The 15,976-nt window shown below is 42.0% G+C and overlaps 1 protein-coding gene across 3 annotated transcripts in view; it reads left to right on the forward strand.

The window, feature by feature from the left end:
• Nucleotides 1-9,843, forward strand: part of plppr2a (phospholipid phosphatase related 2a) — a 59,420-nt gene extending 49,577 nt beyond the window's left edge. Inside the window, exons 4-8 of one of the 3 annotated variants that reach the window (XM_069674525.1) lie at nucleotides 1,869-1,989; nucleotides 2,524-2,774; nucleotides 4,936-5,112; nucleotides 6,332-6,459; nucleotides 7,508-9,843. In XM_069674525.1, coding sequence (XP_069530626.1) covers nucleotides 1,869-1,989; nucleotides 2,524-2,774; nucleotides 4,936-5,112; nucleotides 6,332-6,459; nucleotides 7,508-7,616 — 786 coding nt within the window. In that variant the 3' untranslated portion in view covers nucleotides 7,617-9,843. Of the gene's footprint in view, nucleotides 1-1,868; nucleotides 1,990-2,523; nucleotides 2,775-4,935; nucleotides 5,113-6,331; nucleotides 6,476-7,228 lie in introns of all 3 variants that reach the window. The other 2 variants (XM_069674527.1, XM_069674526.1) reach the window with 2 other exon arrangements.
• The last annotated feature ends 6,133 nt before the right edge of the window (nucleotides 9,844-15,976 follow it).

The raw sequence follows: 15,976 nt of genomic DNA on the forward strand, positions 1-15,976 counted from the left end.
TGGGGCAGTGTTTCAGAAAGCACTCGGCTGGGCACGAACTTCACAGCACAGCTGCTCTGACCGGGCCCCTGCATGCTTTTAACTCATCTGAGTTGGCTGGACCTCGCTCGGAGCTGTCCAAAAGCACTTTCCTGAAAGACCATTTTCTATCTCTGTTTGTCTGTCTCCCTCACTTTCTTTATCTCTTTTTCTCTCCGACTATCTTTGTAGTTATTTTATCTCCACTTGCTTTTTCTTCTCACACAGAAGTGCTTCGGACACTGATACTGTGCAGGATAGATGAGGGGTTATGTCAAATATGGAAAAAAGGAAGAACGAGGTTGATGGGTTTGGGTGGTCCTGCTTTTGTCACAGCAGAGCATGGAAACTGGCGGGATAATTTTAGATTAGGCATATCTCTGTCATAGATAGTAATTCAGTGAGGGAGCCAGGACTTAGTGCTGTGGGATCTCACACTGATGAGTCTCACTGCTGCAGTCCATTAAGGGATCATCAGTGCGCAGAGGCTCCACTATTCAGACCCATAGGGAGGGAATGGAGCACAATAACCTGAACAATACCCCCCCTGCAACAAGCCTGACACTCCTCACAAAGAGAACAATAAAACCACAAGCAACCTGGAACAATAGCTGCTTCTTTTAATCACAGAAATATCCAGATAGTAGCGAGTTTACGCTATCATCCAACCACAGCCGGTGAGTCCATGCCCCAATAGAACATAGTGATTAAGGTGTCTCGAGAAAGATTTCCTGCATGCTTCATGCTTTTATGTTTTATGCTCATTAAGTCTTTCAACCCATAAGACCACACTTTATATCAGCCAGGAGGAATTAATCCATCTGTTTGACCTGATCACTCAAGATTCAAGACGTTGTCTTGTCCCTCCGGTTATACAAGTACAACTGTGTGAAAATTTTTAAGCAGAGAGGCTCCAGTTACAGGGTTAATATTGGATATAAAATAAAATATAGAAGCAAAAAAAGGTGCAGTAATAAGACAAAATAAAAATAAAGGGTGAGTTGAGTCCTTGATGACCCTCAGGGACTTCCTGAGGCACCTCTGGGTGTATAGCTCCTGCAGGCTGGGCAGCTCACACCCAGTGACGTGCCGGGCTGTGCGCACAACCCTCTCCAGTGCCTTACGGTCCATGCTGGTGCAGCTGCCGTACCAGGTGGTGAAGTGGCCTGTATCGCCACGGAAAATAGACTTTATCGATCTTTACACTATGTGACCTGAATTAGTCCATTCCTCCTGTAATAACTACTATGGTCAGCAGTGGTTGCCACCTATCTAAAAACGTAAATATGGTTGGTAAGAAGTTGTTTGAAGATAACGTACACTGCTGTTCTTGTTGCGTTCAAATGAATCCTGTATTTAGATTTGTGCAATGTTTTAAGATGTTTATTAAGAGAGAGAGTTCATTGTTTTCTGCCCTAATGTGAACGACCTCTGAAAAACTTAATGCTCGTCCTACATCTGGCGTGAGTGCTATACATTTGTACCCGTGCTGTATTTTAATTCTGCCCTTTTTCCTAATACTAAATACTGTAATGGATTTGTAATGTTTTTTAATAAATGTACTGTTAATAACGGCCTAAAAACTCTGCTCTTTATCAGAGTGTCATTATTAAACAACTGAATAACTAGCAGTTTCAAAGGTTGCTGTGTTGTATTGTGTTGCACTATGACCTTTGACCCACGTGTGTAAGATGATTACAGTGGATTGGTGGGCAAACCCATTATACGGATAGTAATTTATTATGATTATTTCAGTGTACCTGATGTATCAACAAAGCAAAAAGAAAAAAAACTTTAAAACTATATTTTTTACAAACATTGTAAACCACATGTTCTGTATATGTTCACAGATTCTTATTGGAGAGCTGTGTGCCTTCTTCACCAAGGCAGAGGGAACCCAGGAGAAGACCATCGTCACTGCAGACTGCTGCTACTTCAACCCCCTACTGAGGCGCATTATACGCTTCCTAGGTGAAAATGCTACTTTGTATTACAGTCGTCTGTCTCGTCACATTTTTGTGTCCATGTATGTTTTGACAGGGTGAGAGGGAGGCAAAATACAACAAATAAAATAACATAAAAGGAAAGGTTGACGTGTATGAACGTGACCTTCTAGACATCAGAGTTTTGTCAACCACGGCTCGTGCATGTAGCTGTTAATTGGATGATAAACTTGGATATGTGGTAAGTTATTCAGGATCACTGCAGGAAGAGACTTGTGAATATTAAATAGCTGATAAATTTGCATCTTGAGCTGAATCAGCTGAGTTGCAAGCCTCTGTTGCAATTTCACACCTCAGCTGATAATAATGTGTTGAAGCTATTTTAGGGAGTTAAAACTTATTATTGCTACTTTATCTCACAGTGCTTTTAAGTTTTTCTTTATCTGTTTCTGTCAAACATATAATGTCCTTTTCTTCTTATTCTGATATACCTTTGCTCATGTTTCTCCCTTATGTCTCTTTATTTGTTTGTTCTGCCTTCCCTCACTTGTCTCCCACCCAGGTGTCTATGCATTTGGCCTGTTCACCACCACCATCTTTGCTAATGCCGGCCAGGTGGTAACAGGAAACCAGACGCCTCACTTCCTGTCCGCCTGCCGACCAAACTACACAGCATTAGGCTGCCAGTCCAGCATGCAGTACATCGCAGAGCGCCGTGCGTGCACAGGAAACCCGCTGGTCGTCATGTCTGCACGTAAATCCTTCCCGTCCAAGGATGCAGCGCTCAGTGTCTACTGCGCACTGTACACAGTGGTAGGTTGGAACATGCTCGAACTGATGTTGTGTTGGATAAGCAGCATGTTAGATTAGCTTTGCGCAAATGTTTTTAATCAAAAACAGCAGTTTAACCGTTTAGCCTCTTGCCAAGAGTTACATAAGAAGATTTAGTTACCTTTCGTCGAAGCCAAGCTAGCTTCTTTCTAGCCTACAGTTTTTGTGCTATGCTATGCTAAGCTAAGCTAAGCGGCTAAAAAACCTTCTATAGGTACAGTTAAGGTCAAAATTATTAGGCCCCCCTGTGAAGTTTTTTTCAAAAATTTCCCAAGTGCTGTTTAACAGATCAATGCATTTTTAACACAGCTTTTCCAAACATCCTAGTTTTATTTTGGATGCTACCAGGGTCAAAATTATTAGCCCCCCTGATGCTAATAGTCAATTGTGTATCCTTTTTGCTGGATAACAGCTTGCAGTCGTTTGTTGTAGTTTGTAAGTGACTGACACATCTCCTGAGGAATCCCAGCCCATTCTTCTTTGGCATATCTTTCAAGCTCCTCCAGATTTGATGGTCTTCTGGCATGGACCCTGGTCTTCAGTTCACCCCACAGATTTTCAATGGTATTCAAGTCAGGGCTTTGTGCAGGCCAGTCAATAACGTTCACTTTGGTTTTCTGGAGGTAGTTCTTCACCAGGAGCGACGTGTGTTTTGGGTCGTTGTCATGTTGGAAGACAAAGCCACGACCCAGACCCAGTTTTGCTGCTGACTGCTGGAGGTTTTCTTTCAAAATCTTCACATATCCTTCTTTCTTCATGATTCCTTCAACCTTGACGAGATTCCCAGTTCCAGACGCACTGAAGCATCCCCACAGCATGATACTCCCACCACCGTGTTTAACTGTGGGGACGGTGTTCTTTGGGTTATACTCCTCTCCCTTCTTTCTCCAAACATAAGCAACGTCTCCATGGCCAGAGAGCTCTAGTTTAGTCTCATCTGACCGAAGACCACGCTTCCAGTATGCATAATCTTTCTCCAGATTGTTCTTAGCATACTTCAGTCTGGCGTAAAGGTGTCTCTTCTGTAGAAGTGGAGTTTTTCTTGGCCTGCATCCTCGCAATCCATTTCTGTGCAGGGCTCTAGTGACTGTCTTGTTTGACACTACAATTCCTGACTTGGTTAAGTCATTAACTAGTGTTTTGGTAGTTGTTCTAGGGCAGGGGTGGCCAACCCTGTACTGTGTGGCTCTCTTTGAATTTCTTGATGATACTTCTCACTCCACTTCTACGACACTAGGAAATGCTGTGATAACTTTGTATATCCTTCTCCTGCTTTGTAAGCATCAACAATTCTTTTTCTCAAGTCTAAACTGAGTTCTTTTGTTTTTGGCATTACGCTTTCTCAAGTGACAGCTCAAACCCTTAATGAGTTTTTTATACTGTGTGTAAAGTGTAGGACAACCCTCAGTTTTAACTTGATTGATTGATAGATTACAGGCTATGAGCATTACAAAGTTATAGCATATGATTGCACAACAGTGGTTTGTGCTTTGGCTCAATAAAAAGGTCAGTTCTTAGGGGGGCTAATAATTGTGACCTTAACTGTACATATTTACCATACAGACATGAGTGGTATCAATTTTCTCATCTTATTCATGAGGAGAAAGTCTTTCCTTTTGAAACGCTAGTGTTACATTTGTCACATTGAGCACTTTGAGACACTTTTAACATGCTAAGCTAAGCTAAGCTAAGCTAAGGAGTTTAAACTAAGAATCAAACACACCCGCTTACAGGATGTGGGTGCAGATTTGGCCTGTTTTAGGGAGCTCTCATACACAATATTTGAGCCCAACACATTATCCCTCCTCATTCAACCTAGCATAAATCTAGGCTAAGTCACTTGTGGAGAATATTCTCAGTTCTCATGAGGTTATGTTTTGTGAGGAATATAAACTTTCAAGATATGGTCAGACTGTACATAGATACTTATTTCACCCTGTAGTACTGGGTACCTGTTTGCCCAAAACAGACAATCAAAACATAAGCTAGCATGACTAGCTACCAACAATGTTTCGATCACCTCATTGCCTATCTTTTGAAAAACATATACTGGTAGTACTGCATACATGTTGTTTGTGTATCTTCTGTTGCTTTCCGTGTTTGTTGTACCCGACTGTGCGCCCTCCTGTGTTCTTCACTGCAGATGTACGTGACACTGGTGTTCAAGACCAAAGGCACACGGCTGACCAAGCCCACCATCAGCCTCACCCTGCTCTGCCTCGCCATGCTGGTAGGCGTGGTCAGAGTGGCTGAGTACCGCAACCACTGGGCTGATGTCCTGGCTGGATTCTTCACTGGGGGGTCTATCGCCGTGTTTCTGGTGAGAGCTAGTGTCTAGAATAGAAATGAATAAATATGTGTGTGTGAGTGTTTCCTCTACCAATTTAAATATAAAGCCAAATAATAATGGCAGATTTAGGCTACCATCTTCAGTTCATTAATAACATTTTTCTAAATTTAAAGTAAACTAAAGCTCTCATTTCTTATTTCTAGCAGACAACTGTGAAATTAGCGGTTGTAATGGTACCTGTCAAAAGTGGATATTATCATCTGTGACTAGCTAGCATTATCTAATGCTAATACTTCAGGACTTGGATGAAACCTCTGTCTACAGCTGACTTTTTAAATTTGTCCAGCTGATTCATTTTAAAATGAGAAATCTGTAAAAGAGTATGCACTTGATGGCCTAAAGAGAGAGAGGCAACGGCCGCAAGTCATTGTCCTTACAGTTAATGATCTGTTTTGAAAACTGGAAAAAATGGAACCGTTGATCTGTTTCTGCATAGTTGCATTATAGCGCTAGCATTATAATGCATAATCATTATTTAGATGAAAAAGTAGCAATGGTAGTTTGGGTGGAGCTGCCTTTAACCAAATAAAAAATAAAACACAGACCCTGTTGTGACTCTAAACTCTGATCTTTCAGCATCTTGGCTCCCGTAGGATGAATAACTGATTTTTAAACTACAAATAATGGATTCAAATAATTTAGCTAATGATAGCTGCAGGCTGCACGGTGGTGCAATGTTTAGCGCTGTTGCCTTACAGCCAAAAGGTTCCTAGTTCAGGCGTAGGGGGCCTGTCTGTGTGGAGTTTTAATTTTTACCCTGTGCATGCGTGGGTTCCTTCAAGGTACTCCGGCTTCCTCCCACAGACCAAAGACATACTCTTTAGGTCCACTGGTGACTCTAAATCAGGGATCTCCAACAGGTAGCTTGCAAGCTACCAGTAGGCCTGGATTTTAGTAGGCTTTGCCATCAGTGTGTAAAGGTGAGTGTGAATGGGTGACATGTAGTGTAAAAGTGCTTTGAGTGGGCGCAAAGGGCTATATACTGTATAAGTACAGTCCATTTACCATTTAAATAGTGTTAGCTGTTTTGACTCTGCATGCATCTGGCAAGAAGCTGTAGAGATATCCAAGCCTGCCTAGTTAGGATTGCTTAGCTATCGGTGGCTAACCAGCATGGTAGGTGGTGCTTAGCAACTGGTCAGTTCTTCCAATTCCCATCTTTCTTTCCTTTTGCTTCTTTTATCCCCAGGTGACTTGTGTGATTAACAACTTCAAACAGTTGCAGCCCAGCCCTCTTCCACTGCGACCCCACCGTCCCGAGTCCGTGCTGGGCATGCCGATGGTGACGATGCCCTGTGTGGAGAGTCCACTCGAAAAGTTAAGTGGCCCTCAGGTAAGGGGCGGGGGTGGGTGTGAGGCACGGCTGCGCTCACAAATGAGGGGCTGAGATACACACCCCTTGTCTCTTACCTGAACCCTCGTTCTTCCCAAAGAGAACAGAACCCTCAAACATGCATGCTCCAAGTCCCACCTGCACCCCCAGTCCTCACGAGAACGCCCGAGTGAATCCTTCAGATCTCTAACATGCAACTGAGAGGATGGAAAAAAATCTAACCTCAATGTTTGCTTTGGAAAGAGGTGCAACAGGGTTACACATTTCCATGTTGTTGGGGATTTAGATAGGCCCTTATCTCTTTGAGACAATGCATATGCCTAAACAGGAGATATGCATCACCGTAGTCCCTATCAAAATTGGTAGGATTTTTGTGCCTAACTTTAATGGGAAACATCAGATATTTTTAAGTTGTTGAATGAGGTACTTGTCAATAATCTGTGTGCAACCAATAAGGTGATTCTGCAGTTTGGCTGAGACACTTGAAGTGAAATACACTGTTCAGATAAAAAGCAAAACAGTTGGCTGGAGGAGAACTCTAAATTCAGCTGAGGCAAAGATAAATTAAAACTAAAAGATTTTCTAAAGATGTTCCCTCAGGGGTGAAGCAGCAGTGTAACACCAGTCCTCTTCCAAGTAGTAAATGTCTGCGTCCTCTGTGGTCTGTCACTGTCACTAACCCTCACCTGACTGTTTTCCTCTGTCTCCCACCTCTCCTCTCAATCTGCTCCCTTGTCCCTCACTCTCCTCCAGCATCCTGCACTCTCCTCCACCTCTCCACCTTACAACCCTTACCGCCAACCATTCTAACCAACTTTAAATATCTTTTCTGCCTGTAATCGCCACTCCTCACTATCCCCGTCATCCATTGCCTTATTTCTGTTTTTGCTCTTTACACCTGTTTCTTCTCCTCTTCCCCCGCCCCTCATCCCTTTGCATTGCTCTTGATTATTCTTTTCTTCACTTTTCTCTCTCCCTCGCCTTCTCTCTGCCCCGTCCTCTCTCTTTCTCACTCCTCTCTTTCCCCTGCAGACTCCGCGTGGATCTCCGTTCACCGAGATCACATGACCATCAGCCCTATCGGTTCCCCGCAACCCCCGATGTCATCATACCGTCTCGCTCCATTTCCAGCGAAGTCTAGACCAGTCGGAGCAGCACTCGCCGACCTGCGCCGCCCATCTGGCCGGGCGGTACGCAACGCTGCATCGCTCGTATTCCACACAGGTCTAGACCTCCCCCTATAAACACACTCCCCTCCCTGTTGCCCTCTTAACCCCCGGGGAACCGATTGGCAAACTCTTTGAAGACTTTCTCTTTGCTGGACACTCAGCAAAGAGCTGAACATTTAGTACAAAGTCAGGAACATCTCTTTCTTTTTTATTATTAAGACTTTTGTTGTTACTTTTTTTGGTATGAACTCAATTATGGGAACTGTGACCACTGAGAATGTCCTTCTTTTTTTTTAAAGACGGTGAGTATGAGTTTTCACCGGTTTTAAAAAAGTATGTGCTGAAATCTAAACATGAAGGTGAACGTCCTCTTGGACTCCCAGGACACAGCGTTGATATCAGGAGTGTGCCATGTTGGAACAAGAAAACATGCTGAAAGATCCGTGTGCTGCTGATTTACCTGTAAAAACCTCCTTTTAGCAAGCCATACGCACAAACACACACATGCACACACTTAAGTCACTTTTGGGGTATTTCCTTAGACTGACATTTATTACCTGGAGACTTGCCCTTACCCTTAAGCCGGAGATATACTTGGTTTTAACTATGCGTTTGCCTGCGCATGATGGCTGCCACATGTTCCCTGCGTTTGTTTGGAGCATCGGCTGTGCACGTCCTCAAAAATTCATGCTACGCGTACGTGAGATGCAGTATGCTCATGCACAGTAGGAGCAGTGTAGAGGAAGAGGGGATGTGACAGGGTCAACACAGCAGCAGGGACAACAAGGGCAGAACGTTCTAAAGACAAGCTAATAGGTAAAGTCTGCAATTATCAACATCTGTACAATGTGTCATTGGTGCTGCACAGCAACAAACATGCCTGCCAAATTGGCTGGCGACAGATAAGTTCCATTTTAGAAGTCGACGTCCGTGCATGGAGGACGATGTTGGAGAAACGGAGTGGGGGACGGTGCCACCAAACACACAAAAGCTGTCACTTTTTCTGCCTTGATCTCCGAATTAACGTAAAAGTAACCTCCTGGAGTGTCGCCATGTCTGTTGTTTACATCCCGCACACACAGTAGTTTCATACGGCATGAGCTCTCTGGTGTGCCCTCTAGAGGTATCCTCCAGTAACACACGTGGTGCATAGACAAGTATGTGAACAATTACATTCATGATGCAGCCGGTTGTGTACGCGAACACAAGGTTAAAAAGCAAGTATATCTCCAACTTTACTTGCCCAAACCTCACCCAAAACTTTATCTTAAACTAAACCACCCTTCAACATTACCCTAAATTTTACCGCTGACCCCAAATAAGTATTTTACCAACTGGGGACTCAGCTTTTGTCCCAAATTGCAAGCAGTAAACTGCTCTGAAGTCTTGTTTCTGTCCCTGAATGTGACTCAAGTCACACACACAACCTTACACACCTCACAACACCACACACTAATCTGAGTAGCAGTTCCCTTGTCAGCTCCGCATGAGGTTTACTCGGATCAAAGAATCCATCTCAGATCTCTCGGGCAGAGGCGTCAGACAAAAGCAAATAGGATGAAAGTACCAACATCGTCACTTGGCTTTCTTCTCCACGTTTCTCTCTCAGTTGGTTGCAGCTTCGCCAAAAACCTGATGTGAAATACAAACACATTTGAGAAGACAAAGCCAAGCTCCCGACTACAGGTGGTACAACAGTGAGCCAAGTCACATCGTATTCAGGAACAAATATTTGTGTTTTGTATTCTTCTGAGGAGCCTTCATACAAAACACTTTGTGAGAGGCCAACAGGCTGTTTTTGTTTTGTTGTTATTTCACTGCTGAGCGGCATTACTCACCCTGAAGTAGAGTTGCTCTCCGAATATGTCAAACATTTACTAAAGACTGCCTGAGTCATGTATTTATCGTGATTTATTTTTCAAATTTTATTAATAGATTTATTTATTGACATGTATATAAGGTGTGGTTGCCATAAGCGCTCCATGTGGCGTGACAGTTTTGCTGATTTTGATTTGCACACTCCCTCATATCCACGTTTTTTAATCTCCCTCCTCTTCATCCTCTCTGTTCAGCTCTCCTCTCTGTGGAGTTGGTATCTTGACTATTTTACCATCACTGTGCTGTGAAATGTTTCCCTCTGCTGGACGACACACACACTCACACACGGAGACACACAGAAGAATAAAAACCTGTTTTAAAGAGCACATGCATATTTAAGCATTTTTAGCACACACAGATGCACAATGACATGTTTATCCCCTAAGCTAGTTGTTGAAACCTGTTTGTATGATATTGTACATAACTCTTTTTTTGTATTAAGCTTGTGATTTTTACACAGGCAACACCAACACTTTGGGCGAATGCTTGATTGGGGAAAATCTTGTAATTATTGTGATGAACAGTGTGTATGAAGGTGCTGAATCCCTCCGAACCAACCCTGGATCTGTCTGAAAACACCCAGATTGCTCTTTGAGTCATACTACATGCCGGCTGGACCAAGGTTAGACTGGGGGAGTTGTTTACTCAGAGTCTCTAACTTGCTGTGTGTTCATTAGATTATAAAAAGTCCTTTCTGTTTGCTCACACAGCCAATTGTATCAGTCTAAAGCTGGCTTAAGGTAAGCTAACAAGATTTGACATGTTAAAGCGGCATGAAGAGACTTATATGGGCAGCAAAATAGCTGTGAGCCAAACATTGCATGTATCACCCTGTGTGGCTAATTTGTTAGGATACAGCTGCTTATTTAGCCTACACACCCAAAAGAGCCTGTTTACACCTGGTATTAACATTAGTCCTCTGCGATGTGATCTCAAGTGGACAACTCAAAGTGGCTGTTTCACACCTGGAATTAAAATGTGTCACCACATGTCTTGAGGGACCACTTGGGAACCGATCTTACTACCCTGCTCTTTATGCAAATAAACACATAGTCACAATCATCTTCCTTAGCCTAAACAAAACATAAATCAATGCCCTTTACTCTTACTAATTTACTGATTCTCTACTCAACTAGATTTGTCCAGCACCCCTTTGCTACGTTTGCACATGCTAGCACAACATAAACACAGAGAAGAAGTATTTAATCAAACAAGAATGACAGGCGGGTGGTCAGGCCTTGTTTTTGCCCTGGATATGGGGAGTGGGCGGGCCTTCAATGTGGCCCACGACACAGTTTGTGTTAAGTGCCTAACGAATGTGGACAAATGTATCCTCGACCCTTCTTCAAATTATGGCCTGAGTGATTGGATCTCAATGCATCCTCAATGTGTCTTGGGTGCGTTTGCTCCTGGTCAATTTGCGGTCAATAAGAACGCATGTTAGTGCTAGGTGTAAACAGGGCCTTGGAGCAGCTGGCAGGGCAGTCGGTTTGTCACAGCTTTTTCACAGTTGCCTGCAGCTTATGCTAGCAATGAAAAACAATGAATCATAGCTAAACAGAAACATTCACATGAAAATCTCAAAATATAAGACCCTAGTCACTTTAGACATCATTATTTGATCTATCGGTAATGGAAAAATATTGATTAGTCCAGCTTAATGCTGTTTCAAACGTGTGAAACCTGGGGATTCCTCAAAGTCTAATCCTTGGGAGCATCAAATAGTGAAAATGGTTTTCATTCTGCCATGACGACTTTACAAGATGATAATATGTCAGTGTTGTGTCTGTAACGTGTTGCACTGACCCAGAGTGACCAAAAGCACCTATGCTAATGCTGCTTTAATATCCATAGAGACTTTATGTTGGCTCTTACTTTGCAGGCAGCACTGACTCCTACATTTGGCTGTGTGAGCTTATGCGATATTGTTAAACAAAAACAAAACTGTACTGGGTTCAGGATTTCCTTATAATCGTGTACGCACGAGAAACAAAATCATTATTATTTGGGACTTATTTGGGGCCTCTGTAGAAATCTGTGAGCCAAGATTTTTTTGTTACTTCAACCAAGCCAAGACCATGTAGTTAGGCTCTCTGTGCAGCAGAGTATATGCTGAATTACCTTTATAGATTATCCACCAGATGCTAAGCTCCATTATATCATGCAAGGAAGATAAGGATTTACTGAACATCTTGTACTTGATTTTTCTGGGGTTTTTTAAACATAAAAACTGTGACATTCTGGTGGCCCAGAAGGCCGGGAACATGCACCACAAAGTGCAAAGTTGTGAATTTGAGTCAGACTCTTGAACTTTGCCGTGTGACATCAGTTTGTTCCTTTGCTTTCCAGGCATCAGTGTCCTAATTAGGCAGGATACCTTAGAACAAACTTAAATGAAAAAAGTAACAATAAAAAGTACACTAAGTACTTTCAAACCAGTGAAACTTTAAGTACAAATGCAAGCTGCTTATTGGTGCAAAATCTCAACAATGCAGGTAGTCAGTGTGTGAATCAGTGTTCACTATGTGAGCGCTGCTTCAGTGCAACAAATGCATGAATGGGAACCATAAAATAAAAACAGCCTTCAGACAGAGACAGACTCTCTTCAGGTTACAATGTGTTCCCCTGTGGTTCAGCCGTCAGCAGCACAGCTTTACTCTCCCTGTAAAGTGTGATGTTACTGTATTTAAATAAAAAGAGCAAACACGCAGCAGTTGACTGACATGTGAATAAAAAGCACGAGTCTCCCTCAGGTCTGAAACTCTGGGGGAGAAAAATGTTTCCTTTGATCCTGTTGCAGCAAACCCTGTTTTGTAATAACTTGTGTGATGAGAACATTAAATAGATATTGCAATAAGAAAAGCTGTCAATGTGCACTGTTTGTTTTCTTACAGTATTCACACAGGGATTTGGTGTGCGTGTGTGTGCTGGTGTTTCTCTGTGTGATTCTGTATCTGCTTTCAGTTCTGAAGATTTAACAAGTGCTGGGTATTCTGTCCAATCAGAGTGCAGGTGGATTCATCAACTTTTTAGTTTTGAGCATTCTGGACCTTCAAAATAGTACTTTGCTGAATCTTGAGCTTTCAACTGCACATCCAGTCTTCATCCCCAGATGGATTTTTTCATCAGGATCCAAGCAGCCACACCAAAAAACTAAAGATCTTCCTTGTACACTGTCAGGAATCACTGTTTCTCCTCACAGAGGTGGAAAGCGTTAAAGTACCCCCTACATTTTAGAGCAAATCTCTGCACTTTCTACTCCTTACATTTTCCAAACAGGCTCGCTACTTAAGCTTTAATGCTTTTAAGGGGAATCATCACTTATCAATGGATGACGACTCACTCATTTTTCACCTGGGCACTTAACTTTAAGAGCTGATGAAAACCAGCCGATTTTCTTTATACTTTTTAATCATAGTATGTAATATAATTTATTATTTAGGGTTTTATCGGCAGTGACGTTGTTGAAGCCTGTTCCCAGTAGTGCAAGACATACTCAGATCCTTTACTTAAGTCAAAGTACCTCTACAGTGTTAAAAATACTCCTCTAGTCCTAAGTATTGTGTTCATAATTCTATTAAGTAAAATCGAGTGCAGTATTACGAGCAAAATGACAATTTGGAAGCAAAGTAGCTAATAAAAATAAATATTCTGTGCATGTGGCATCAGCATTTTATTGTTGTAGCTTGTTTTAAGGCTTTTTTTTCCATCTTACACTGTGAGTGACTGGGACAAACTCTTCAATGAAGCCATCTATTGGTTGAGTGAGCTGTTTGTCTTCTGACATCACGGTTTCTGTGTCAAGATGCAAAATAAAATGCGCAAAAACTGAATGACACTAAAGTCAAGGCTATTAAATGTTGTTTTCTGCACATTCAATGCTATCCATATGCATAGGAAATCTACATTATATTTGTTACATTTACACAGTTCTAGTTATAATTTTGGCTGCTGTTGACAATTGAGAAGAGCCAGAGGGATTACTATCTCACTGTACAATGGTAAATGGACTGTAAGCGCTTTTCTAGTCTTCCGACTATTGAAAGCGCTTTTACAGTACATGTCACATTCACCCATTCACACACCGATGGCAATGACCTAACCCAATCTCCAATCAGGTTCTATACATATTCATACCACCGGGAGCATTTTGGAGTTCAGTGTCTTGCCCAAAGACACTTCAATGTGTGTCTGTAGAAGTCAGGGATCAAACCCCCAACCTTCCAATCGAGAGACGACTGACTACCACTGAGCCACAGCTGCCCCAAAGTAATATTTAGAATCAGTGCTGACACAAATAGTAATATGCCCACTGATTCTGATACAACGGTGCAGACCTCAGGGGATTGATATTTTGTTCGTCAAAGAAGTGAGTTTGGTGACTTAAAATACATCACTTCAATCATCATTCGAAAAAGTTGTGACGATTGGTTGAACTTTGCGACTTCCTGGAGGGACTGGTTTACTGATTCCTCCGTATTGGTTGGGCATCTCTAAAGGGTCAAAATATAAATTTGAAGAGGAGATGATTAATGGGAGAGAAAATAAGAAAAAAAACAAAGTTTAATACACAAATCTGTTTTGTTTTTTATGTAATATTGGAGAATTTGACCTCTTTTGGACTTAAAATGTTTAAACTGTTTAAGTGACAACATCTGAGAAGATTTTCACCCAAGATCTCTCTTGGGTGAAAATGTTGACAACTCTGGAAATGTGCCATGGGCCCCAAGAAGACATTTGTTTTTGGTAAGGCGGTGTTATCATCAACACTGTGTCTTACTAGATTGTTTTTTTTAGAAAGTACATTCTGTACTTTCTGTACTGAAGACCTCTGTGTTGTCTGACCATCCCAGACGCACAATACAACACACAAAATAGTTTAATCTCACATCACATTGAAAGAACACTTTCAGAGTCCTCAGTCATTCTGACAAAACATATCAAAACAATGTCAAAGGAACTTGTCCTTTTAGTGCCAGTGACTTATGCATTGACACAAAAACTTCATTTTGACACGTATTGGAGGTTTTGCTGCACGTATGAGCAGTTTTCAGACATAGATGTTAAATACCTGAACGTGAAAAATGGATTGAGGAGATAGGCCTTGGGTTTATGTATCAGGGTACACCAATGTCTTTGAGTTAATCGGGCTCGCCAGTGATGAAGTGTTGCATTCAGGACCTTGACTTTGGTTAATTGGGAAAGAAGACAGAAAAAAGTCAAACCTGATGCAGCAGAGGTCGAGACATCCTTGCTTTTAGTCCTTTGAATGAAGCAAGGTCCAAAAACAGTCTCTCACCTCATAATGACATCATCAAGATTATTTTGTCAGACATGTCCTTCAGTTGTTCTCACGTTATTTAATTGTACTGTCTGCAACTGTCCTGAAGTCTGACCCTTAAAATGATAAAAAAAACTCAAATACTCTGTGTCCTTACCGACGCAAGTGACACCTCCTCTCTGCTGTGTTAGCTCAGTGCTGCCACCATGTGGTTTAATATGTTCTTACCCACCAGAGATCTGAATCTTGATAATAATGCATCATGTAAGAATATATGTGAGACTTTAATATCTCAGCGTCTCAGCGTATATAGTGTTGATGATTTTATAACTCTTACGTCTCCATGTGGATTATAAGAAAGTTGAATTGTAACACAGTGAATAACAAGATGACACTATATCACATGAAATTCGAATATAAAAGAAGCATTCACTTTCTATAAGTGTGACTCTTACTGTCATTAAGGAGTATCTAAATGACTCTCTGGGGGCTGTGCATTTGCAGGTGAAATCCACAAGGTGGCAATACACATCATAGACACGCACTCCTATATGAAGAGGCTACAGAAAGACGATTCCTCCCCAGTGTTTATCTTACCAGGCGTCTTACATGTGGAGATTTCTCAAGTTGCGTGCTGAAACGAAAGGAACAATCACAGTGTTAATGAGAAGATCTGCACCTGTGTACGCTAATGAGGCATGATGAGATCATAATGTCACAGATAATGGAAAGAATTACGTATACGTCAGTGTCTCTACACCTTTCACTTGCTTGATTCTCTACAGCGAGTCCCTTATTCTAAGGAATCGGCTCCCCTTAAACACAGACACAACTCTCCATGAGTTGCACTGAAAAGCTGATCAAAGAAACCCCACAGTGCAGCTGACACTAATTGCAGCCGGCTCAATTCTCCAGACTTTAGAGAGATGCACCTGCAATTCCTAAAAAATCTCTGCATGACTGAATTTAAACGACCACCAAAAAATCCCAGTCAGAGAGGTTCAAAGGATGACGTTGTTTCCTCGGTGAAATCCCACCTGCAGCGTCGTTCTGCCGCTTTTTCTGCTCGTACAGGCCTCATTAGTGTGGACAGCGCTACTCCCTGTGTCTGTTAGTTTGATGGGAATTTTAATTCCACTGGAGTTCTTCTCTGTATTCCAATTTTAATTTTAA

Source organism: Semicossyphus pulcher, unplaced genomic scaffold (genome assembly GCF_022749685.1).
Source record: "Semicossyphus pulcher isolate SPU_LCO1_2020_fin unplaced genomic scaffold, fSemPul1.0.p SCAF_23, whole genome shotgun sequence".
Classification (NCBI taxonomy): domain Eukaryota; kingdom Metazoa; phylum Chordata; class Actinopteri; order Labriformes; family Labridae; genus Semicossyphus; species Semicossyphus pulcher.